Raw genomic sequence first — 27467 nt, forward strand, 5'->3', positions numbered from 1 at the left:
TCTGACTTAACCTCTGAAGTCCACCTCCATCTTCCCCCTGATGTTTTCCCTCTTTGGCATCTTGATAATCACTCCCTCTTTCACCTCCATCCTGATATTTCCTTCTTTGGCCACCGCTCTCAACTCACTGTCTCTTGCTCGAACTCTGTTGGTTCCTTCATCTGGTCTCTGGGGTCTCCACTCCAGGTACCAGTATTGCCCAGCCTCCTGGACCTCTCCTTTCATCTCCTGGGTCTTGCTCTCTCTCCTGCTCTCGCCTCCAACTTTCTCTGAATAAACTCCTATCTCCAGGTCCTGCCAACCATCTAACTAGACTCAGGTACTGGGTTTTTATAACCCTGTGTTTCCACCCCTAGGGCTGGGCTTTGTGTGAAGGTTTTCACATAACATCCTGCAAGGAACTAGGATTTGTTACCCCTGAGAGGCTCACCTAGGATGACTCCGGACACTAGGGGCAGGACCATGCTTTTATCTGGCCTGGGGCAAGACCATGCTTTTACCTGACCTTTCACATTCTTGGAATCTGGTTCCTCTTTCCTGTTATTGCAGAGCCGTGTTTGGTAATGACACAGCTTCCTTAGCGTAGAACCTTGACAATTGAAAGTCCCTTGACAGCCTTTCCAATTCCTCTGATCGTGAAAGGAATGCTTGCTGTCAGTAACATTGCAACTCTGGATCGCCCTCGAAAGAAGACTCTGCCAGTAGACAATTGATTGATGAGTTTTTGTCGTTCGCATGTAGAAATGCTGCCGGAAAGCCACAAACTGGCACCATTTTATCAATCGGCGAACTTTTGCAACAGTAGCAGTGTGGATGTGACAAGTATTTTATGTGTGAAGCTGGCTGTGGATGGATCAGTACATTTGGTTTCCCTTTCTGCCACTTTGAGTCTTAGTGGAACCTTCATGCACTTTCACCTGGGCGGGGGATATGTATAGATTACTTCCATGACTGTCTCTTGCCCTGTGACTCTTCCCCTGCCTGAGACCGGGATTAAGTGTGGTTAACCAGTGGATCCTCCCCAGACCACCCAACCCAATTTCCCATCACCAACTAGCTTTGGGAGGTACCCGACCCGCTTGGTCATCCCATTGACGGTCTCCAGATCAGGGCATGGGATTTTGTCAGATGAGGAAGCTGGGGCGATGGAATCTCTTAATCCCACATGGAGGAGCCATTTGATTCCCCCTGAAGAGGAGAGAGCAGCTGAGAAAGTGAGAGTACCGTAACCACCAGAGGAGCGGAGTGAGCACTGGGAGGAGTACAAGATCCCACAAGAGGGCAAGACCACCAGAGAGTGGTGAGATACCCAAAATATGGGATGATCATCAGCAAGGAAGATACCCCCTTGATCAGCAAAAGTGGGGCTGAGCACCAGAGCGGGGCAGTCTCCTTGATCTCCAGAAAAGAGTGAACACTGATGGGGAGGAGGTACCAAGATCCCCAGAAGAGAGAGGAAGACCACCAGGGAGGAGGAAATGCCCAATGGATAGGATGATCACCAGTGGGGGGCGAGCCTTTAACCATCAAAAGTCTGGGTGAGCACTAGAGAGCGTGAGAGCCCCTTAATTCCTAGAAGAGGTATTTCTCTGCTTCCCTCACCCTGTTCTTCCCCCTATGATTGTAATGTGCTCTGTTGCTTCCTAAAGCTCGGTCTGCCTTCAATAAATATCCTGATAAATATACTAACAAATAAAGGGTTGAGCACAAGAGGAGAGACCCTTACTCCCCAGAAGAGGGGTTGATCATCGTTGAAGCCATAGTGCCTTGATCCCCAGAAGAGAGGGTGAGCCTCTTGAACCATGGAAGAGAAGGACCAGAAACACCGGGATTACCCATTAATTCCCAGAAGAGGCAGTGAGTGACATAGGGCAGCGAGAGCCCTAACCCCACAAGAGGAGGGAGAACTTTGGGCCACCCTAGAAGAGAGACACTTTGGAAGACTGTAAAGCATTGCGTTCCCTGAAAAGGGGAGGAGAACGAGGCACCCAAATGAACTAATCGGGAGAGCTGCCTGCCCGGTGGTGGTCCCCTTATTTTCAATCAATAGCCACCAGGACTACTTACCCCAAGAGGTCACCGATTACAGCCATCCTGAAATAATTTCCTTCATGATGTCTTACTTTTATTTAATAAACCTTGAACCTCATTTCAATGTCCGTGTGACGGTCCTTATTTCAAAAAGAATTCGATGGAGAATTCCTTTAAATTGCTTTAAAAAATAAAAATGCTTCCTTGCTTAGTGACCCAATATTCTATCTCAAAATGTGAAATAATACAGCACAGCCCGTAGTTTGTGGGAAATGTCTTGTTTGGCTGCTGATTTTGCAGGGCTGGTACCATTATGGGCATTATTGGCAGCAGCCAGCAAAGGGCAAAGGCATCATGAAAATTATCTGATGTACTTTTACTAATCGGACATCTGTTACATTTTTTGTATGTGCTGCTTTTAAAAACCATTGCAAATGGTATGTTTTTAACGACGTCTGTTGTAAAAGGTACCATCATTTTAAAACATTATTTAAAAAAAGAATCTTTGGAGAAGTCCCCCAAACTCTGCTGATCCTGTGGCTCTGCAACCAAACCATCAATGATTGACAGGTGTGTGCTGTTTGCTACCAGAGTGAAATTTCCGGCAGGACTGAGCTAATCATTCCCCTACATTTCACAAAAACAGCTCTCTATTGGCTTCAGCCTTACTTAATTCACTGCTAGACTATTGTACTAGTCGATTATTGGGTACAGATAATACTAATATTCAGGCTTTGCAAGTCACTCAAAATGGGGCAGTCAGAGCTGTCTTTGGCCTTTCCAGAAGAGAACATGTCACAGAGGCAAGAAGAGGCTTACTCTGCTTCCGGGTTAAACACTGGATCACGCATAAGGTACTCGCCATATCCTTTAAATGTTGCAATGGGGTGGCGCCACAGTATCTGGCAAATTGTCTGGCCACCTTCGTCCCATGTCGTTGTTTACAATCTTGTGGTCGTCAAAATTATTTCAGCTGAGATTTAAACTGAAAACCTTTGGTGGTACCATGTTTGACTGTCAGGCGCCGTCTTTGTGGAACAAACTCGCCCCTGAGCTTCAGAAAGTAACTTCCCTCACTGATTTTTGGAAGCACGTCAAGACCCTTTTGTTCAATAAAAATCCTGACTAGCATCTACCTAAGGGCCGTTATGTTTCTCTCCTCCTGACCTTCTGCAGATTTTATCTTTCCTTTTTTTTTTCTTTTTGTTCATTATCTGTTCTTGTTTAGCTGTTTGTCCAAGCGCCTAGAGGCCTATGGGCGATATAGCGCTTTACAAACATTAAGTCATCAATTCATGAGTCAGGCTTGTAGGACTGGGCATTATTTCAGATGACACCTGCAAGGTTAATTTCCGGGAGGCTATTTGCGCTGGGATAGAGGCTATTCAATGTCTGATAACCACACTCGTACGACTCACCCCCCCCCAAAAAAGTAACTCTCTCCACAATGGCACCCCCACACACCTTTCAGCAACCCCAACACACTCATTCCCACTGAGCACATCACCCATCACATGCATACACTAACACCACCCCACAAAACACAATTATCACTCATGTGCCTGCCAACCTCCAGCAGCAGTCTCTGAGCACCTACTGCTCAGTCACCACAATGCAGACCTCACTGAAGCACTTCACACTGAGCAATCTGTTGTCCAACACGGTTCCTTACACACAGACCTGCCAGAGGCCCCTCCAAGTAGTTTTGCAATGTAAACAAAAAGGCAGTAGTCTTGCACTGGTGCTTAGTCACACAATATTATATACAACACTTCAAAAAATACTTTTCTATTCTCATAGAAAATACATACAAAACATATATCAATTTTGTAAAAACTTTTCACATTCATATGCATAATTCAGTAAGTGTCCAAACACATATGTAAAAAAGGAGATCCTACTATCTAAAACATCAAACGTTCCACTGATGGTGAGTACTGCTGTCGAGAAAACACCTCGATCAGAAGTACACCTGAGCTGTACGTCTCAATTCAAGCTAACCTGATCCTAGTTCACTTTTACCCAACATGTTTCTGTCCTTTCCAATAATTGTCAGACATTCTTCAGGGGTGATAACATATGATTTTTATCTCCCACTACAAGGTCACTCTTCTCATGGGAGACCATTTTTACGAAGAAAAGATTTTCAATTATTCATAGCCAGTTTTCTGGACATATGTAGATTACAATTTCTCGATCAGCACTACCTCAGCACAGAACTTCTCTCTAAAAACAAGCCCATTAACACTCAATTACACATAAGCACCACTATAAACCAGCATGGTTTTGCATCCATGCCTCAATGTAAAATGCACTAAACAACTGCAAATGCTGACACCATTAGCTTTGCCAATGCTTGTCTTTGAGAGTAGCACACTGTTGATTACACAATAACTGTTTCTTTTTGTCTCCTTCTGATAATAGGCCCGCTTATTGCTGCATCGGTCTTTTCATTGAGAGCAAGAGAGGAAGAGCAGCCTGCCTTGAACCATGAGGACTGTCAGAAAAGGCAAAGTGTCCCAGGTATGTGACCCATCCAGACATTCTTTAGTGCGAATTTGACAGTTCTAGTTATTGTTATCCTAATGTTTTCCACAGCCACCCCATTTCCGCGTGAGCTGGTCTTGGAGTGTCTACATTGGCAGCACATTGCCAGCAGGGCTATATCTAGTTATCTTGGCACCCACAAAGCTGGCATCATGCCCATTTCCCTCCTGATGTCTGACAGTTCTGCTCTCAGAGCGTTAGATGGTGTAGCAGGGCTGGGGTGGGCAAAGGTGCAGAGTGAAACAAAAAATGAAGAGGAGCGATTCCCCCTGACCCGCAGGCTAGGAAACTACAACGCAGAGATCGAGAGAGAGGGAATGCAGCTGAGCCTCCTACTGAGGGAAGCTGAGTTACCACGGGATAGTCTGATGGCGTTTTCTCCTTTGACTTCTCCAGAGCCTCAATACTGACTTTTTTCCAGAGTGCTGCATTCTCCTCTTTCTGATTGCTCACTGGTACATTTGCATACTACTTTGGTCTTTTCCAGACTTCATGACCAGCCACAATTATAGTCCCGAAAAATGTCCTTTGCTCTGTAGAGACCTTCCTGTCTATTCCACAGAAATGTTTCAATGAAAATTGAAGCAGCCTTCATCATCTCACTCTCAAGCTAGTGTACATTTTATCTTGCTTGTCTAATTTCACCTGTCCCTCTGCCACTGTTACAATGGGTCTTCTCTAGCAAATTATGCCAGTTTGACAGCCCCTTGTCGCTGGGTTATTTAAGAGAGAGAGAGAGAGGGAGGGATTGCAGTTAGTGGGGAGAGAAGGTGAGGGAGAGGCAAGATGCAAAGCCTGCGGTTCTGATGCATGCAGATGGAAAGCAACGGTTCTGTGTGTGTTTGTATGGTCCTAGTTGAGTCGGGGTAGGAGAGGGCACAAGGGCTTTGCGTTTCCATAGCGGATTCCCAGTTACTGTCATTCTGCTCAGTTGCTTGCTAAGAAGTTCCACTCAGCAAGAATAGGTGGTTCGGTGGAGGGCTAGATTTTGGCAGGATATTCCACAAGGTGCAGGTTGGTAGATGTGAGATTGCAGAGTGGATAGGAGTTTGGTTACTGGGCCCATGTCTGTGGCTGTTTACTCACTTGTTTGTGATAGGATAGCACACAACCGATGTAGTCACATTTTAGAAATGTTTGTTTTATACTTTTATTCTTAAAACAGCGGACATGAGTTTTTGGGAACCAAAGAACTAACAGGTTCCAGCCAGTGATCATGTGCTTGTTTGTTTCTGGCATTCCAATTTACACAAATCCCTTTGTTTTCTAGACTTTTCAACAGAGGATCCAAGGAATCTCTGGGTCCTAGTCAGTATCCTCCATTTGGTATTCAGTGCATGCCATTCCTCAGTGCAAGAAACTCAGTATCAGAACTTCCTTTCTCAAATTACATTGCTTAAGACATGTCTGCCTCCTGTGGCGAGGTGTAATCAGGAGGCTGACAAGATTTCATGTTTTAGGCAAATACTTTTATTGAATTTCTATGGAAAACATATCTCTCCCTATTTCTAGAGGGGTTTCCCTACATCAACCTAAATAACTCGGATACTTGTCTGGATGTCAGTAAAAAAATATAATAGTACCCTGTCCTCCGTCAAAACCAACTAATCTGTCCCTGTCACTACAAAAACAAAGTATGAACGGTTCTTAACACAGGTGGTGCTTCAGTCACCAGGAGAATGACTCCCTTTTCCTGGTGTGTTTCTTCAATTGTAGTTAACTTTGTCAACAGTCTGTGTCAACAGGGTCTGATTTACCAACAAAAGCAATGACCAGGAGAGTGACTCCCTTCGTCTGGCTTGGTTTGGTTTAGTTTTTTTATTTTATTTGTATAGTGCACAAATCACAGGGGCATCTAGGCGCTTAGCTTAAGAATATGGTTACAATAAGTGCGGTACAACCGATGCATAGCCGGCATAGATTAGGCCTGGGTAGTGCAGGGGAAAACATACGTGGAAAGTATTGCATATTCTACAGAGAACTACAATAGGTACATATGAAATCATAATGGTGGAGAGAATATACTCAGGAGAGCTCACCTCTTGTTACGGGAACTACATCTGATACATCAAGGCAAATACATGGTGCCTACCCCCCGTTACAGGGTGGCAACGGCACACAAATGCGAAAGGTCCACACAAAAAAATGCAAAAGGTCCAGCGTGGCAAATACATGGTGCCTACCCCATGTTGCAGTGCAGCAGTATCACACAAATGCGGAACGTCCAGCAAGGCAAATACATGGTGCCTACCCGCGTTGCAGGGCAGCAGCAGCACACATGCGAAAAGTCCAGTAAGGCAAAAATTATGATAAGTAGAGAGAGTATGTACATGTGCAAACTAGCCTTTTGTAGCAGGGTACATAAAATGGCATATACGATGCGTTAATAATAATGAGGTAGATCAATTGTTATGGACAGTAGTAGCTAAGGAACATAGGTGACGTTAGAGATCCTTAATCTGTAAAGAGGCAGGGGAATACACGAGGCTACGTGATGCACACACACAAACACAGGCTTGTCTATAACATTCTCACAACTGGGGCTTTAGTTTGTTCCTATTAACAGTTCTTATCATATCCTGGAGTTCCTTTCTTGAACTACTCTTTATCAATGTCCCAGCTTTGTTTGTTATATTATTGTCAACCAACACTTTTCTTCAGCAGTTGCAATGCTTGCCACAATTCCTCCAGGGGTATTGAGACTCCTTTCTTGTCCCCCTCTGACAAGAGTGAACCATTTTATAATTGCCACTGGGACGAAGGAGATTACTTCCGATGCACTCCTCAACGATGCACGCCTTATGAGTACTGGGACAAGGGAGATTACTCCTGATGCAATCTTCAACACCCAAACCTCTACCTGGTCTCCCAGGCCCCTGTTACCTTCTTGTGGAGGCAGCCCTGGCTCCGGTTCTTCCTGGGGTGTTAGTAACATTTGTTGCTTTTCTTTGCTCTTTTCGACACTCTGCCCTGCTTCCACGGGGCCAGAGAGCTATCGTCTCTGCGGTGTTGTGGGACCACCAGGTCCACCTCATTGAGTACATGTCACCGCCACTCTCCCTACAGTTGCTTCTCTGACCAGCTTTTAGACCTCCTTGGATCTGCCCAGCCGACTGCTTCTTGTTGACCTGCGGCTGTGACTTCTCCTCTTGTCTGGTTCGAACTTTCCAGGCTTTCCAGCTTCCTTGCTGGACTATCTCTGATTCAAGTGCGTTGTCAGTTTTTATACCTGGTCGCTGCTTCCTCCACACCAGACTGTCAAGGTCTGTCTTTTGTTTCCATGGTGTGATCTTTGTCTCCTCGGGGCCTCCTCGTCTCAGTACTCGGAGAAGTGCCAGTGCTCCAATATAGTACCATAATGTTATAGGTAGTAGTGTGAGGATGTGGTGAGGAGCTTGGGGTGTGAGAGGAAAGGGTGTTAGGGAGGTGAATAATGGAATTAACGTCCCTATTCCCAAAAGCAGAGTTCTTCCCTGGAAAGTCCTCCTGCATGTTACCACCCCTAGGGGGATTATTGGTTAGCTGCCGATGCCTCGGTGAAGTCATCCCAGGATTCGTCACACTCCTCTGACTTTAAGAGTCTCTTATGCTGCAGCAAACTACGGTTCCCACAACACACTTCACTTCAAATATCTCTTTAGGCATATTGCAGTTCCCGAAATACAATTCTATTTACTTGCAATCTCTTGATGGTTACTTGCGAGCCAACATAATTCTGTTCCCACAATGTAATCACTTGAAATGTCTCAGCAGGCGCTGGTCAGTCAGCAAATTGTGGTTCCCACAATGTAATTCACTATACTTTAATCTCTTATAATCACTGGTGTGAAAGCAAAATTGGGTTCCCACAGTGAGTTTCGCTTTACTTTCAATCACTTGGTAGTTGCTTGTGATGCAGCAGACTACAATTCCCACAGTGCTTTAGTTGAAATAATTCTGTAGTACCTTGTTAAGTAGCAGACTTCAATTACCACAATACAGTTCACTTTATTTGCAGTCACTTTGGAGTCATTTGTGAGGCAGCAGAGGAGGGTCAATGGGGGATCTGCTAGGTGTCAAGGGGGCACGGCTGGGCTGGGGGCTTTGTATGGAGGGCATTGAACTGAGTCGGAGACGGGGATTGCGCTTTTCCGTGCGCAAGGCATAGCTGAATTGATTCCTACATAGCTGCAAACGATCACCTTGAAATCTCGGCCTGGATGTGAGGATCATTGTGGAACAAGTGGGAGGTAGCGTGGAGGGTAAAGGTGACCTGCATCTTTCGAGAAGGGGGTGAACAACGGACCTGAAAAGTGGTGTCAATGATAAGAGTAACATCGCTCCTCGACTTGATGCCACTGTAGGGTGGTTACAGCGGCCCCTTGCTCTCCACCATCATATCTATGATATGATAGGTCATGATATGTGTTATTTCTAACACGCTTAATACCCAGAGGTTTCTAAACATGGACCAGGGGATCGAACCTGTGTTGCTCTGTGTCGTCTTACTTCGAAGGCGAGCATGTTGCCCCTGAGCTATCCTTCTGAGACAATATCGAGACATCTTTTATTGGGCACACTTGAAGTCTCCAATTCTGAACATTCTCCTGAACTTCGCCAACTCTGAATCCCGCTGTCGGGTACGAAGGCTGGCAAGTCGCTGAAGTCCAGCCTTCAGTACATTGCATGTTCTGAAAGAAACCAACGATAATGAAAATGTAATGTGCAGTACATGTTTCAGAGAAACTTCATACTGTAAATTCAGTAGCCATACTGACGTCATGGCCAATGTTCAGTTAACATTCACCCAGTTGCAACTAAACACCCTGTTCACAAAATCGCTAACCCTTCCATTACCAGTTATAGTCGGCACGTGCCATTTTCAGGCCTCCCTCGGTCATCCATCATGTGAAGGCTTCCAAATCCATGTTACATCTGAGCCTGCATGCCATCAGTACCTTCAATGTCCCGCTTAAGGTTTGAGTCCAAGTCCTCCTCCTCCAACCGTGCTGCTGCCCAGTCTAGCAAGTAAACGGGCGTTTCTACAAAAAAGTAAAAGCATGGCAGAGCGAGAGGGAGAGGGAGAGAGAGAGAGAGAGAGAGAGAGAATGTACAGTACAGCCCCATTCAGTAAACTTCAAATGTATCGAGTTGTAAACTGAGAACCCTGCTCTTGCAGGCGATCTTGAGCAGCCCTATAAACTCTGATGCCTGTGACAACATGGGTTGTGGCCCATGTGCGCTTGGAGGGGTGGAGCGATCGCATTACAGAATTGTCGAACCCCAATTGCGTTTGGCTGTAAAAATGCCTTACTTGTCATATTAAAGATATACTTATTAAGTGTATTGCAAGCTGTGTGTAATTTCTTTAAATTGATCACATTGCATTCTGCCCTCTCCTTTTGAGCCCCCCGTTTTAGCGTTATCTGTAAAGTAGCCCCTCTGATGTGGGTCCTGCCAATAAACATCTGGGCCAAAATTATAGTATTTATTTCACTTATGTTGAGGGACGGTTTAGCAATGATAAATTGGAAAACAAATAGCATACCATCCGATATGTATTGTATTCCATAGCAAGGGGGGGGGTTATCCCTGGCCTTGTACCGGCAAGCAAAACGGTTCTTCTACTGTCCCAAGTATTGTACATGGCTTGCACCTGGCCTGCTGCACTCTATAACCTTTGCTCGGTAGAAAGCACTTTTAATAATCTTTTATATCGCGCTTAGTACCAGAGACCAGTCTGTAAGTGCTGTTAGAAACCTGAGGGTATTCTCCCAAGTAGATCCTGGGAATCCCTTATTCAGGTGGCCAGGGATGAACTGGCTCTCTCTGATACGTTCACTTTTCCGAGTCAACCAACCACCCCCTTCCTTATGACACTTTTTCCCCATACTACAACCTAGGATACTTAGAAAATCTACTGCCCCCTTTTTTTGACCCAAATACTTTCTCACACCATGACAGACAGCGGACTAACAAAAAAGCCGTTTACCTGGCATGTCCCAACAGCAGGGTCAGGCAGAGTCGGGCAATTGACCAGAATCAAGAGGATCCAAGAGGAGTAGGTGGTGTGAGGACACCCTCCGGTTTCTCACAAAATACCATCATTCTGGATGTCAATCTGGAGATCGGAGCTCATCATACCCAGCGACCAGCTTGTATGCTGTGCCAGAGCAATGCAGCCCTTTACAATGGCATACCACATACATGCATGGTCATGGTCATCATATGAAAGGTACCTTATCCCATGCCCAGGTACTGCCAACATATGTCAAGTGAGCTTCCTTTGCACAAGTGTAATCTGACTGGCACATTGAGCCCTTATCACCTAAAGAGTCTGTGGCTCATTGTCAACGGAGCTCATTTGATAAAAATGAGTAATTTAAATACATTTTCATCCGTTGCTTGGCATGGTGCAAAAGTGCACAGCACCAGTGCGTTTGCCGCCTTTTGCCCTGCACTTGTTCACTCCACCGTGCAAAATGAGTAAACGCTGCCTGCCATGAATTCTCATATGGCAAGCAGCGTTCTCAGTTTCAATTAAGTTCTGCCCGACATGCGAGCATTGTAGACAGCATGTACAATGGATTCCTATGGGCATAAATTTGGCAGACCCCATGGGGATCTCCAGCATTTGTGCTGACGTGAAAATTCATGCCGGCGCAAATGCTGGAGCATTTGTTTGGCACAGCGTTAAGGAGGTTGCGGAAACTAAAGATGCGTTCTGCCTCTCCTCTCCGCCATACAAAAGAATGAAAATGGAGGGTAACGTTAATGCAAGGCCTAACAGCCTTGCTTTTGCCTTTATTAACGTTACGCCCCCATAGAACATGAATTCCAGGAGAGCTCATTTTATAAAAATGAAAGCGATTTAGGAGGCATGTGCCTGCAGAGGAAGCAAATAATACCACAAAGTTAACATAAATCGCAGGCCTTCGATTTTACTAAGCACAATTCAACTTTTTATATAATGCTGCATGGCAGATTACTAGCGCTTCTAAGCACTTTAACAATAGATGTCATTGTTACCAAGGTAAGTTATCCCGTACCAGGCAAGAATACTTTAACTGATTCTTGTTTTTCTATGCATTCTGATGCATGCCATTTTATTTTCAGTATTATAAATGTGTAACTACAAGTGTTTGAATTCAAAGAATAAAATTGTGTTGGTATGCCACTGGATCTATCTCTTGAAACATGATTAGTAGAGGCACATCCATTGGTAGCATGGCGGTTGCTAGGGGTGGCAGCTGATGCACACGTGGACCCCTAATTGACATCCATGAATAAGAAGGAAGCACATCCTCTAAGATCCCTCCTGCAAAGAGTGCTTGCCTACATAATAATAGCAAGAAATAGGTACTGCTAAGACGGCCATACTATCCAGCAAGGGCAAAGGAAATGGGAAGTCCATTTCAAATTAGGTGCACTATTTGTAGCTCCATATTTCAGGCTCCATGTTAAATGAAGAAAGCCATTTGTTACTGTCAAAATCAAGGTGAGGAAGACAGATTTTATGGTGACTAAGACTGTGGAAAAAGCCTCAAGACCTTTCTCTTTACCTCCTCCTTATCCTCCGCTCTTCCCTGCTAATCCCACAGCTGCGTGACTGATGTGCAGGTCCCTTATGTGTCCTCGGGGCCTTGACACCCCCCCCCCCCACCTCTCATCTCAGACGCTGTCTCTTCTACTCCACCTACTTGGCTCACCCAATCATTGAGGGTTGCACTTATGTTCTTCTCCTCTCACTTATCCTTAGCACTTCTCTATGAGCATCAAAGCACCTTATCCCTCACCCCCTCGGCACATGCATGTTCTGAACATTCACATTTATTTTGTATTTTGTACTTTGCATTCTCGCTTCTGTATATATATGTATATCAGTGTACAGCAATGTAACAAAGCTGAAAATATCCTTATTGCTTTCTGCGCCCTGATGCCCCTGGGTCTGGAGCGCATTATAAATAATAAAACAAACAAACAAGGTATAGTAGGTTCGTCCCCCCCTTCATCCCTCTTCCCTCGATTCTCAATATTTGTTGTACTATTAATGCAATTATTTATCCTTTCTGTAATTCATTGTATACCTCCCCTGTCCCCATCCGGTTTCCCTGTGGGTGCTTTGAATCAGGTTTTCTAATTGTACAAGCGCCTTCTAAGTGGCCAATAAATAAGAAAACACATTGGGTTCGAGTTAAGAGTTTGGTGGTAGTAGTAAAACAGCTGCCATCTTTGAATTGCGGATGATTTACCACTCTGCCAAATATATTTGTGCTTGCTTGTGTGTGGTGTTAATTACCTCCACACACAAGCAATACAGCAAGCAGTATTTAGCACATGCAGTAAATACCGAACGCCATGGAGTTCTATGAGACTGCAAAATGGGGAAAAACAGAAAGGTTTGCCTGCCTTCGAAATAAGCGAACCGTTCCAGGTACTTGGTATATAAAGCATGCAGTAACGGTGAACAAGTTGGCAATCTTAATAGAGGAAAGACCACCAACTCTTTTTTGGACCCTTGGAATTGGTGAAAGTTTTGAAAGATAGACCTTTGAAGCTGCTAATGAAATAATACCCTAAACACCTAATTTTGATTATGAAGGAAAATGGCACAGATGGGTAAATACCCAAGAAAGCAAACTTTTTGCAGGTTTGTATTCATCTGTGTCATTTCCTTTTGGGCTCCCTTGGAGTGAGATATAAGGCAAGAAATCTGCTACATGCATTTCCGCACTTTGACCGGGAGATGCCACAGCATTTTCGGCCAAACCCAGAATTTTAATGTAGAGAGGGGCTTAGATCCCTACAGACTCAGAGCAGGTAGCCTATGTAATGACAGACTGCTTTTGTTTTTCTCAGCCTCTGTTCCTGATCATGTAGTATACTCATCACGTGATGCAGTGTAAGGCACGGGAACTCTGGGTTAATTTGCCTAACACTGCTTCATTCAGCTAACAATCAGGTCCCACATTCTCAAAGTGCGCGGAGTTTGGCTCTTTCTGGCAGGATTCCCTAGCAGCAAGAAAATTAGGAACTTTGTAGGATTTATTCAACAGAAAGACAAATTGTTTAGAAAAAATATAAATATCACAATAAATATCACCATTTTTAAATTGCTTTAAAGGATTTCCACCACCTAATTTTGACAATTTTTTGAAGATGGAAGAAGTGTCAACTGGATGTTTGATGAAACGCCATATTCGTGACATAAGTCCCAGCAACAATTCAAGTAAGTAACATATACCTTTGGCTTTTTACATTGGTGCAACTAGTCAGTGGCCTATTTTCATAATTTTCATGCTACAATAAGCAGAATAAAGTTGCTGACTTGCTGGAATATGAAGAGGCAGCAGCGACTACTCAGTGACTGTGCTTCTCAAATAACCGTTTCCCCCTAGGAATGGTCCTTCGTCCTTTCATTTGTACTGTGTCTATGGCGATTCTGTTATGGATAGTGGAAAGGTTCGCACAGTATCATGAACTGCTGGCTCATAGGTCTTCCAATAGTTAGTGAATGCTATCTTTCCCCAGGATATCAATTTCTTCAAGCTAAGTTCCCTTTGATTGACCATTTCAATATTTATATGAAAATACTCAAATATAGTTTGATCTTTTTATGGCAGGAAATTCAGTTGCAATACCAGTTGTTTCGTTAAGGATCAAAGAAGAACATGATGCAGGTTCCCTGGAACAACAGGAAGCTCAGTTAACGGGAAGTTTCACCATATCGACAGGTCAGTGGATCATGTTTGCCTGCTTGTAATCGGGGCATCCGAATGATGTACTACCCTAACAACAGCAATGCCACCAATTGAGGGAAAATAGGCCATCTCAACCAGTTTGTTCTCTTCCTCATGCTGTAGATCAGTAAGTTCTATGAAAGTTTCGATAGCTGAGACCAGTCCATTATACTCTGCTCTGCTATTAATCCTGTAAGGTGTTCACCAATCTCACCCCTGATCATCAGAGTCAATTCTTTGCATTTCAAGAATTCAAACAGTTTTAAAATTGAACATTCTAAAATGTGAGTCATATATTTGTACATTCATCATTCTGCTAAAAAAAACAATTGTCTTGATCTTGGGATTGTGGGACCACTCTGTTATGCAGTTTTGCTTAGGCGATATATACACTTGGATAAACCATGTCTGTGAATTATTCTCCATGGCATAAGCAGTTACATTAGTGACCCATTTGTGTTCCTTTGTGACTCTCACTATTCATGGCAGGGTATGCCTTACTATTTTGAAGTTCAATAATTGTGAATTTTGTTTTTAAAATGTTGTAGGTATAGCGTATTAACATGTGAAAAAGACGTAACTTGACTGAGGAAAACACCTATGTGGTCTTGAAATCTAACATACAAAATATGACTTAAAGTACCAAAAGTATCATCTCTGCAAGATCCTTTGTTGGTGCGTTTCATTTAAACATCATGCTGTTGTGTTTGTTTTCAAAACATTTTCTTTTATGTATTCAATAGGGTATTTCTGTTGAGTCTGCTTCAATGCGAATCGTTCTTATAAAGCGTACAGTTCAGCTATAATTGTTGGACGATCAAATGGCAGTGGTAATTCCACATTATATAATACAACTGCCTTTTGTTGGAATCAGCTCTTCAAACCAAACTAGAATTTACATCTTGTTTGTGATCCTACCACCACCTCTATACTGGTGAGAAACTGAGACAACATCAGTTCTGCAGTTTGTTCGTGATAAAGGCTGTTCATTAGCTGTATAATGTATGAAATCATTGATTCTTCTTGCAGCTTCACTTAAATGTGTGAGTGAATACCCCCAGAATTTAGCCCGATCGATATCCTATCGGGTTCTCTAGAAAAATCCAGCATATTCCAGTCAGGATCCTTAGCCTAAGAATCCAATACTCGATTTGTCACATCCATGCAAAGATTCCTTAGGAGTGTGTTCCAGAGGATCACCATGTGCATGAAGGGACGTTTTGTATTCCACTTTTCCCATGCACAAGGCTAGGAGTATGCACGCAATGGAGGGAAACCTCATCCCCCACCAACTATATACCCCAACTCACCACCCCACACCTTGGTCTTCTACAATAACCATTTGTGATACATTTAGCCTCACAAGTGGTTATTGCAGGAGATTGCCCACGCTATGGGGATTTGATTAAGTCATTTGTGTTAGGCTGGATGTTGAGGCTGCAGGTCAGCTGCTGCCACCACCTGCTCTGTGATGTAGGCCTCAGGGCTGTAAATGGATGATCCCCTAGGCTCATGTGACTTAGTCCCTGCATGGCTCTTGTAGTAGAGGGTGGAGTGATTGATGATCACTAGGGCCAGGTGGCACTGCCTTCTGTGCAATGTTGGGCCCGGGGAGCGATTGTAGGGCAGATGGCAAGGAAAGGAAGCCCACAGAGGAGGGAGGAAGCCATATGCCCCAAGGGGAAGGGGCAGATAAAGAGGTCAGAGAGTTTTAAGATCAATTATTGAGGCCTTTTCTGAATGTCAGTTCACATGTTGGCACCAGCAACAACCAATGACCTATCACTGTTCCTTTTTTCCTTAGATCTCCAGATAGTCAATTATGTGTAAAAGGTTAATCTTAAAAGCCTGGTGGAACAGTACCTAGATCAATTTTTGATGATATAGCTTTTGGGCCTCAACTGTGAGCCATTGAAGAGACTTCAAAACAGGCATAACATAGTCTCATGGATTTCTTTAAAGGATAAGACTTATTTTGAATTACTTGCAGTTGGTGAAGAAGAGCCTTAGGAAGACCAAGATACAATATGTTGTTATAGTCTATCTTGTACAGTACCAACTCCCTGGTTATGTGTGGGTAAAAAAAAAAAGTGGATTTGCTTGAGAACATAATGCTGGTGATTTATTTTGCAGCCCCAAATAAAGTGTTCCATCAAAAATAAACCCCAGGTTCTTGGCAGTAGGGACCAGGGGGTGGGGGAGGAAGGACCATAACTGCGGAAAGACAAACAGCAGAGAATGAGGTATAATGGGTACCTACGTAAATTATGTCATTTTGTTGTGATTGCATTGAGGCAGAGCTTGATGATATAGATCCAACTTTGTGCATGAAGTGGAGTGGGCACCACTATAAACAATATTTCTTATCAAACTACAATAGCGTTCAATTATATATTTGATTCACTCCGGTGGCCCCAAATGTACTTTCAGCATTGCTCAGCGATTAAACCAAAACCCAGGAAGACCTACGTAGGTACTGGGTGTACCCACGTGGTGAGTACCACAACAATTTCTCAAATTGTCTATTAAATTACAAACATACAATTCTGTAATCAACTGTTTCATGTATCATGTAATCCAGCATCTTCATATTTCAAGAATATAGACTGTGGCAACATATTTTGCATTTAGGATGAAAATATTCTCGATTATGGAAAATGCCCGTCAGTGTCACCGTTCAAATATCATATCTGTATTAAAAGACATGCACACATCGAAAGTGAAACTTTAGATTCAGGCTTGCAACATCTTATAAAAACCTTGATCTTCAAGGGGCCCTGCTAATTGAGCAGAGGTGCATCGCCTATGCTGTCAACCTTTAATCAGAGCATGGTGGAGATTCTAAGCTCCCAAGGGACCCAAGAACAACGACGTGCTGAGCTTCGTAGAGAAATGGCAATCTCAGTAACCTCATGTACAAATCTTAATCATCCAGTGAAAAATGGCAGCCACACTAACATCTCTGATCGACGTTAGCCATCAATCAGCAGTAAAAAGTGTACTCGTGAATTTATTTCATGGAATACTAGAGGATTCACTCACCTATTCAACAAATTTGAGGCTGACCTGGAAAGGGTCTTTGTCATTTGTCTTCAGGAGACATGGTTGTGCGAGCCACCATCGAGGGACGGATTCCAGACTCTATTAAATCCTGCAATTAAAAATGTAAAGGGGCGACCCTCTTCTGGTTTGGTCATTATGATCAAAATAAACACCAGGTGGCGCCTTGTTGATTCCTCCAGTCCTAATCCGTTCGTACAAAGTGCACTGCTCCAAACTACAGACGAAGACCAAGAAACAAGGAAACACCTGCTTATTATAAATAGTTACTGGAATCCGGCAAAAATAAGCACCAAAAAATTCATAGACTCAATAACAACCTGCATTGATCAGACATTGCTAAACTACAAGAATCTATCAATAATCTGTGCAGGCGACTTAAACTGCTCCTGGTTCAAATTCGATCATGCAACCAAGCAGTTCAAATTATCATCATACGATGAAGTAAAAAGTCGGGAGTCCAAATGGAGGCAGGCGCTATGCAATAGAAATTGCAATATGGTAAATGGACAAGTTCCGGGCGACAAACCACCCCAAAAAACCTGGTCATCCCCATACGCCCAATCAATAATTGATTACTTTTGGGTATCAAAAAGTTTCTTTGAAAGTGACATAAGACTATCAATAAGCTCAATGTCAAGTAGTGATCACAATCTGCTTCGGTTGGCCTGTATGGTAGAATGGACGATTGAGCAAAGAAAATACGATCTCGTAATTTCCGTAAACAGTGGCGGAAACCGGCTGAAGATGGATAGACCAACGATAGAGAAAATAAGCCAGAAATTACGGCGGACCTCTGAACAGTCTGTAAACTACGCACCGTTACTATTTGATTTCATCACAGTCAAATCCGCTGATCGTACAATGGGCTCCAAACATAAACACCTCTCATCTTCAATCCTGACACAAGCAAAACAAGCTATGAGACGAGATATAAGAACCCTAAAGAAGTCCCACAAATCGGACAGCGACACAAATGCAATCAACAACGCCATACGCATACGTCGCCAAAAATACCGTAACTGGCTAAAATCGCAAAAATCGATAATTGAGCAAGATCAAGCTGAGTACCTGATGAGGCATTTAGTCCAAAAGAATTCCCGAGAAATCTGGGCAATTTTGAACGCAGGAAACTCGAAGCACCAGTCACTACCATCGAACGAGATTGATGCCGACTCATGGGAACAGCATTATGGCAACATCTTTTGTAAAACAGCTAATGAGGACGCTAGAAAACCTGCACAAGAGACAATATCTTGGGAACCTCGAATAACAGGACCAGACATAAGACTCGCCATACGATCCCTGAAAAATTCCCACGCAGCAGGCCCAGATTTAATATCAAACATGATGTTGAAAAAGAACGAGGAGCAATGGGCAATCTTCATCGAACTATTATTCGGCCGTGTGCTTACATCAGCAACGATACCTGACTCCTGGCGGGACGCAATCATAGTGCCAATCTACAAAAAGGGCAATCGGGCAGATCCAATCAACTATCGCCCGATTGCCCTGCTGGACACTATAGGTAAAATCTTTGCATCTTTTTTACGTCAAAGGCTGGCTGCGTGGTCTATGTCAGAACAAATCCCTGATATCCGGCAAACAGGTTTTACCAAAGGCGTGGGGGTGGAGGTGAACCTGTTGCTCCTAAACATTCTCAAATTAGAAAGCCAAAAGGCAAATACGAGACTATTTCTCGCCTTCATAGATCTGAGGGGTGCTTTCGACAGTGTAAACCGAAACAAACTGTGGCAAAAACTGGCAAATTGGAACTGTCCAAGAAACCTCATCGAGCCAATTAGAGCACTATATACGCAAACCACCGTCAGCATAAGACTAAACAACGAAGGCACCCTATCCAAGCGGATACCAACCAGCATAGGTGTGAAACAGGGATGCCCATTAGCTACTGAACTCTTTAAATTGTTTATTTCTGACATCCCTGCTCATCGCAAAGATGTGCGATGTTTTCCACCAAAACTGAATAACATCGAAGTAGGATGCATAATATATGCTGATGATGTGGTTTTACTGGACAGAACCGAGATAGGCTTGCAACGCCAATTAACAAACCTTCATGACTACCTGCACAAAAATGACCTGGAGCTAAATATTGAAAAAACTAAGATCATTATTATTAGCCAAAATCGTCCGAAAAGACAAAAAATCTTCAAGTGGAAAATCGATGACATCTGTCTTGAAACAGTCAACTCAATCAGATATTTGGGAATCATCTTTAACAACTCAGTCCATGAACATCACTGGAAAGTTGACATGGTCAATCGTATGACTCAATTTGGCATTCAGGGACAGTTGCTGAACAAAACGTTTGGCAAGTTCACTTTAACACCGGTCTTGATTTTCTATACCCAAAAGGTAGTTCCAGCAATCACCTTTGGATCAGAATCCGGTTGGAACATAGATGTCTCGTTTTGGCAAAAATTGGAAGGAATCTTCTGGCGGCGTGTTCTAAAGCTTCCAACCTACATATCAATGACCCAAATCAGATACGAACTTTCACTGAATTCTCTACATTCGCATGTAATGTGGAAGTCCTTAACAGTAATGCGAAAGATGAATTTGTCTCCGACAGCCCCTGCATTCCAAATTTTCTCTGCGACAAGTAACACAGGGAATTCGAAACTTCTCGATGAGTGGAAGCAAATCATGCTGAGAATCTTAGCCACTGCTGATCTCAACCTGAACGATCTACTAGAGAGACCACAACTAGCAAAAAAAAAAGTTCGAACAATGGTGCTGGATTTCGAACAATGATTCACGTCTCTTGAAACCGACCACCTTAGACGCTGGAGTTGGGGCACTTAAGCTAAATGTTACAAGCAACTACCTAAAACACTGCCCGTCTCGACATCATCGTGAGCAGTTTCTAAGGTTTCGTTTAAATGCCATAAAAACGAAAGAAATGATGTGGAGTCGTCACTTTAAAGAAGTGAGTAACAATATATGTCGTTTCTGTCACTGTGAAACCGAAACTTCTGAACATCTCCTCACTAGATGCAAAGATACCACCGCCAAACGGATGACGCATCTGGGAGACTTCATTCCTGTGGACTGTATTAGTCGAGATTGGTGGTCATATGCGGCAGCCGGACACTGTATAAAATTAAGCTGTGCCGTAGTTGACTACTTGGACTCTCTACGTCTCGACACAAACTTTATTTGAAACAACGTTTCATCCAGGATTTTCAGAAGTGGCTCGAGCGGACGGTAATAGTCTGATGGACCTTTGCTTGTTTTGGAGAAGACCTCTTCTCTTTTTCTTCTTCTTCCTTCTTTTTGGATACATAGGACCACATTGTAATAAAAGTCTGATGTCACAATGCTTGCATTGAGACATGTCAGACTGGTGTTTCAATAAAAAAAAAAAAAAAAAGTTTGGACCATGTAAAATAGGATGCGATCAAACCGGGCCCAAATTAGGATTACTTTCAAGCTTAAAGCAGTGTGATTGTCATATGCGGAAGCCAGGAAGGTGCAGTAGAAAGTGAAAATAAGTTCACCTAGCAGTGGCAGGTAGGTATTAAAGTGCCATGGGAAGAATTTGGTACCTTGCAGCACCAGGTTAAAAAAGGAAGGGTTAGAAGCAGTCTGAATAGACCTGTCCCAAAAGAAGAAAGAGGTCCACTTGAGGGTACTGTTGCTAATCTGAATGGAGTTTTGCAGGCTGGTAAGAAGAACAGCGTGGCCAATAGTGTCCAAGACTGCAGATACATCAAGAACATTTGGGACAGCTGGACAGTTGCGTTCTGAGGTCTGGAGAAGATCATCTATTACGAAGAAGAGGTCAGATTCAGTGGCTCTTAAAATGTTGTCCAGACTTATGCAGCATGGTCCATGCGCTTCTGCAGTTCAGCCTTTTTTTCTGATTAAAGGATGCATAGTAACCTTGCAGGTTAAAATTGCAAGCCAAGTGTTCTTTCTTGAATATTGGTTTTCCCCAGAGGCATGCAGTGGCTGTTCTTTCTTTTTTAGTGAGCGATTTCACTGTTAAACCAGCTGTTACATTTCTGCACGGTTTTAATTTATTTATTATTTTTGACCAAAGGCGCAATATGTGAAGTATATTGGCAAACAAATTATAGAAGCTGGTGAGCAATGGGTCTGTGGAGATGGTCAAGGCTTTTGGGCAGAAAAAAGGGAGCGTTGAAGGTTGTAGCAAAAGCTGTAGTAAAAATCCTCTTTATGGGTCTAAAGCGGAGGAACTCTGCAATTGGGCCAAAGTCTCCCATTGTGGTTTAGCTGTTTATTTCCAGTCAGGTTGGGCAGGTGGGGATGGTCCAAGAGAGGCGAGTGATGTGAATGTCGGCGGTCCAAAAGGCAATAGTAATAAAAGCATCAAGAGTTGTGTACTCTAGAATGGGTAGCAGCAGAGGGCCAGGCCTTGATGCAGACATTGGCACAAGATTTTAGAACAAAGGCTGTAGTATTCTTGTCTGGAGCTTCAACAGTTGCGGTGTAGATATTGGTGAACCAGGTCTCTGTGACACCAAAAGAAAAAAATGTCTTGTTCAACAGATCATAGATTCATGCTTTAGGCACACTTGTAAGCTGACATGGCATCTTCAATTGTAAGAAAGCTCCCAGACTTAAGAACCTTTTAACGGAAAGCATGCTAAGCTGGTGGGGGCGTTAGAGGAAGATTAAACCAGCAGTTGTTGCATAGGGTCAACACAAACCCTGGCCTCGCCCACATATTGGGTAGAGTTGTTTGCAAGAGGATGCAGGGGGGTGGTTATGAAGGGGAGTTAAGGTGGATCTGGTGTTCAAATGCAAGAAGGGTTTTATGGCCATCTTGGGCATAATGGTTCTATTTTGGTAGACAATAATAATAACCAGCTTCAAATGGTGAGACGACCCACAGCGTATATTCAAGTTAACCACTATTGATTTTGGATGAGCCAGTGGAGGATAGTTTGGGCAGTATGAAGGACTGCCTGACGCATGCATCATATGTGAAAATCAGAAGGTCAGTGATCTTTTTCATGGAAGTAAGGTTGATGTAGGTGTCTGCAATAGGGTGATCCTGGATTACATTTCAGGATCAACTATTTTTATTTTGTTTAAGGCCTTCGTTGTACAGTCGGGGGCTAGCTAAAAGTATAGCAATTGGTGAAAACGGGGAAGTTTGTGAAAACAGGATAGACAACAGTGACCATGGAAGAGCAACGCCCAGAGCCAGATTGTAAGGGGGCAAGCAGTAAGGATCCATAGGGACCAGGACAAAGCCGAATCACTGTCAAGATTTTAAAGAGCATAACGGGAAAGGTAACAATTTATAAGAGAGACAGTATTTGCGTAAGATGAGGTCGGCTGTTGACAAGGGAGGCAAGGATAACATCAAAATGGGCCTGCGCCCTTGGAAACAGTCTATGGTTACAAGGTTGTGCAGGGCTAAGTATTCCAAACAATCGTGGTCTGAGTGAAATGAGGGCACACATTCACAGTAAAATAATCCGATGCAAGGAGTTCGACACACGGGTGGTACATCCTATTGGGCAGAGTATAACGGATACCATGCAGGTATTGAGGTTGAAGAGCGGTTACATAGGCAAGGAACATCATGAGAGAATGGCAGATTACTTTAGGTATTAGCAGTCAGGCAAGATGTCATTGAGGAGAAGCGGACAAGCAAGGCATAGTAAAAAAAAAAGAGTGCCAGCATGAGGAAGGAAATAACAGTGCATGGTCAATACTAGCTGTACCACATAGAAGGGGGCGGAAACACAAGGATGTTGGGTTGAAAAAAAGCATTTGAGCGTTTCCGGAAGCAGCAAAGTGGTACACAGATTCTGTATTACTAGAAGGGGCAAACAATCAGATCATACATAAAACGTACAGACTTAAAGACCTTGCAGGGAGCGGAGCATGGTGAGCAGAAAAGATGCAGCTGATAGCAGCTAAACTAAGGTTTTCTTAAAGGCAGAAAATGTGGTCATAGTGATTAGATCTGTGTACAAATAGAGATTGCGCAATCTGTACATGAGCAAGGATGTGCCACAAACCCACAGAAAAGGTAGCTTAGGGCAAATTTCAGTGTGTGAACCAGCAGTAAGGAAATACATAATTGGGAGGGACTGCCATGTCTGGGAGTGATGATTGTAGGTCAAACATTTCCAACATAGCCCCATATACGTTACATCAGAAAAAGTGTTGTAAGTGATGGAATAAATGGAGAAGTTACAGGTCGAAACATTTCCAATACCAGCAGTTATAGAATGATTAATCATGTCAGGAGTTGGAAGTAGAGCGCACATTTGAAAGTTTGTAGGCATGCTCAACGGTGGAGGCAGGGAGGGTAATGGCAGTGCAGAAGACCTAGGCAAATGGCACACCGACCCATGCAGCTGTCGGGCCTGTAAACACAGGAGACACGTGCAAGGACCATTTGGGAAGTAGGCAGGTAATCGGGAGCAAATTGGTCCTACAGAGCAGGAGGGAGATGATGGTAACACCCAATTTAATTGAAATAAACTGTCCGTATGGACGTTTTGTTCAATTTTGGTGTTACCAATTAGGTTGCAGACGAAAATACCGAACATGAGGAGCGGGGGCTGCCTGGGGTGTCCCTTGCTCCCCATGTGCAGTATATTTTTCAGGGTGCAGGGGTATCCCCTTCCTCCTTAACATTGGGGGCATGGGCCATAAATTGCTCAGGTCCTTGTTTACATTGAACTGTCAAAACGGGGGCCCGAGCAGTTACATTGCGGGCAGTCCAGCCACAAACAAAACGTTCACGATCAGACAACCCAGATCCGAGTAGACTACACACCAGAGGAAAGAACAACAAAAGTTAACATGCAGCTGGATAGCATCCACCCAGGAGAACTTAAGAGACCATGTATAGGGAGTTTGGGGGGTCAACATAGGGGGGCAAGCATGGAGGAAGAACTAGTCAAGCAGAGAAGAACAGGAGTTGGTTTGGGGAGGACACAGGAGGAGGAGGTTTGTGACGAAAACAGAAGTGCACTCCGAGGAACGGAGCCAGGTGGAGTAAGAGGCAGAAATAGGGCAAAAGAAAGAGGGTACAAGTACCAAGGCAATAAATAGTACTGGGTAACAAGGGGTGAGGTGAGCAAAGGGACAAGAAGTGGATGAAGTACTTCAAAGAAAAGAAGGAACGACCGAAAAAGAAAATAGCTTCAAACCCAGAGACCCTTCTTTAGCTTTACCTGCTGGTTATGTCCACTAGTCCTCTTGCTTACCAGGATCTACAATAGAAGAAGCTATTGGGTGCTGGTACTTCAAATGCCTACTTTTAGAATAAACCAGAATAGTTGGGGTCACCATATGCCCATAATGTCAGTGAGGTGGGTGGCATTCCTCCTGAACTTTTTAGAATGAGCCTTTTGCTTCTAAGGCTCAGGTGGGGCCTAAATATCTGGACGCAGGGGAAGAGAAATTGAGAAATTGGCAATGGACGATTTCTGAACTGGAAGGACCATACTGATATCTCTTTTATTTGGGGGAGCCTCCATTTGATAATGAGTTGCCTGACCTGCAAATTAACTCCTTAATTAGAGGTAGGGAACAATTCTAACTGGACTTCGTGTCTTTCTTGACCCTCATTGTCCACAGAAAACAAACGTTATAGCCTACACTTAAAAAGCAAAGCGTCTATGGACTTTTTTTCCCCACAATGTATCCGACATAAAGCTGTGAAAAAACAATATTAACACTTTGGAAGCTGATGCGCTGCTATTGGGTGGCAAAAAGTGGTGTATTTTATTATTTGCAGATGATGCAGTTTTCATTTCCAAGACCCCCTTAGGCCTTCAAAAACAATTGACTGCTTTTTCAACTTACTGCCCGGATAAAGATTTTAAAATTTAACATTTCAAAGTCTAAAGCTGTGATCTGTACCCCTAAGAACTATCCTACGGCCAAATCTTATTCATTTTATATGGGTAACCTTAAATTGGAACAGGTGAAGGGTTATGTCTATCTGGGGCTATTGGTTCACCATATTTGCAGTTGGGAGACGCTAAGTAGAGAAAAGCCTCTTAAATACCCTGTCCAGGCAGGGTTTGACGGTGGTTACCTTCAACAATCAGTATAGGGGGAGACTCATTTCCCTTGCTATAAAAGTTATAGAATGCAGGCTCTGCCTGCTGCATTATTTGGCGTGGAATTGTGGGGGTATTCAGATACCTGCCGCTTGTTTTGGGAGGAAAATAAATTACTAAAGTGGCTCTTTTATCTTTTAATAAGTGCTCCAAATTTACCAATCAAACTTGAGTTTGGCTGGTATGGGTTGGAGTATCGATAAAGCTGCAACCCTTCCTATACTGTTGCGAATATGCAAATAAAAATGGCAAACAAGTGAATTTGTAGTATACCGGGAGGGAATGGGTGACCTGCTGCTTCAGCACGGTGCAACAGGTCTTCCATGGTTTCAATTTATCCAAAATATGGCCATATTATTGGACCATCCTCAGCTGTGGAATTACCCTCTTTGGTTGGGTCATAATTACAAATTTGTTTTGAGGCCGACGTATGATAAATGGTTTTTCAATGAGATATGTAAACGATCGTCGGAGGGGGGGGAAAGGTGGTGCTATAATCTTTAGAGTTTAAAAGTGTTTTTTTTACTGGCATCGTATCTAGATATCCCTTGTAAAAGGATTGAGAAGACTTTGATGATAACGTTTACATTAGTAATTCTTCCCGTTCATTACCTTGTTGCAGAATGGAGTAAAGATTCTCTAGATAAATGTCCATTCTGTACCACCTTGGTGGAAGATGTTCTGCAATTTATTTGTATCTGCCCCTTATATGTCTCCGTAAGGAGATGATATTTAAGAAGGTTATTTGTTCAATGGCAAGCGAGGACCTACAGGCTGCTAAAAATGAGGGATGAAAATTGTATAGCTCAACTAATGAAGTATTTAGCCTCTGCGTCTTTGCTTGTGAAATTAATAAATCCTTGTGTATGAATGTTTTAGTTTTTATGATGCATACTGTACATTTTATTTTGTTTTAAATTTGTACACTTTTTATGGCATTGCCGAAATAAGACTTTCAACACAATATTGTCAGTATTGATTCTCGCAGGGTAATTCATAGAATTTCGCACAAAAGTGGCGCACGCGGCTGGCGCACAGTGTGCGCATGCGAATGTCTGCGCCAGCCGCGTGCGCTAAAATTGATATCCGCGCTCAGCGTATTCATGGATTTTAGCCTCCAAAACCAGCCGTGGCGCAGAGTGGCGCAGCGACACTGCAGCAGCGCCAGTTACGCCCCCAAGAACGCCCTCGCGCAAGTAAAAGCCATCAAAATTCCCAATTCAGCGCAAAGGGCTGCGCTAACCCTGGACCAGTATACAGGGCTGGCAAACAGCAAATGCCGAGCGGGGAACGTGTATTCCTGGGGTGCGCTGGAAGTTCCACACGCGATTTCATCAGGGTACGTGTATTTCTGGGGTGCGGGGAAGTTTAACACGCAATTTCAGCAGGGTACGTGTATTACAGGGGTGCGTGGGAAGTTCCACATGCAATTTCAGCAGGGTACGTGTATTACAGGGGTGCGTGGGAAGTTCCACATGCGATTTCATCAGGGTACGTGTATTTCTGGGGTGCGGGGAAGTTTAACACGCAATTTCAGCAGGGTACGTGTATTACAGGGGTGCGTGGGAAGTTCCACACTCGATTTCATCAGGGTACATGTACTCCTGGGGTGCGGGGAAGTTTAACACGCGATTTCAGCAGGGTACGTGTATGCGAGTGGGGTACGTGTATTTCGGAGGTGCAGGGGAGTCCTACACGTGAATTGGCAGTGTGGGACCTCCCAGGTGTTCCCTCTATGGCCCCTGCAGGCAGACCACACCACAGAGGACTACCCTGCACCCCTGGTCATGTCCCGCAGGCAGCCCATCCACCATGGGCATGCCCCCCAGCCAAGCCACATGTCACCTTGCACTAGTGATCACCAACGCATTACCCCCTTGCACCCCCACCCCCCAGCACTGAGGGGCACCTGCCAGCAGGCCCCCACTTATGTCCCCTTGCACCCCCACCCTCCAGCACTGAGGGGCACCTGCCAGCAGGCCCCCACTCATGTCCCCTTGCACCCCCACCCCCCAGCAGTGCA

The 27467-nt window shown here is 43.9% G+C and overlaps 1 protein-coding gene across 2 annotated transcripts in view; it reads left to right on the top strand.

The window, feature by feature from the left end:
* The window catches only part of LOC138453659 (zinc finger protein 587B-like), a 151758-nt gene that overhangs the window by 90543 nt on the left and 33748 nt on the right, over positions 1–27467 (top strand). For both annotated transcript variants that reach the window (XM_069606699.1, XM_069606700.1), the window contains exons 3-5: positions 4456–4554; positions 13682–13786; positions 14181–14291. In XM_069606699.1, the coding sequence (XP_069462800.1) occupies positions 4456–4554; positions 13682–13786; positions 14181–14291 (315 nt within the window). The remainder of the gene's footprint in view (positions 1–4455; positions 4555–13681; positions 13787–14180; positions 14292–27467) is intronic.

This window comes from Ambystoma mexicanum, chromosome 4p, assembly GCF_040938575.1.
Source record: "Ambystoma mexicanum isolate Mex_15411 chromosome 4p, UKY_AmexF1_1, whole genome shotgun sequence".
Taxonomy (NCBI): domain Eukaryota; kingdom Metazoa; phylum Chordata; class Amphibia; order Caudata; family Ambystomatidae; genus Ambystoma; species Ambystoma mexicanum.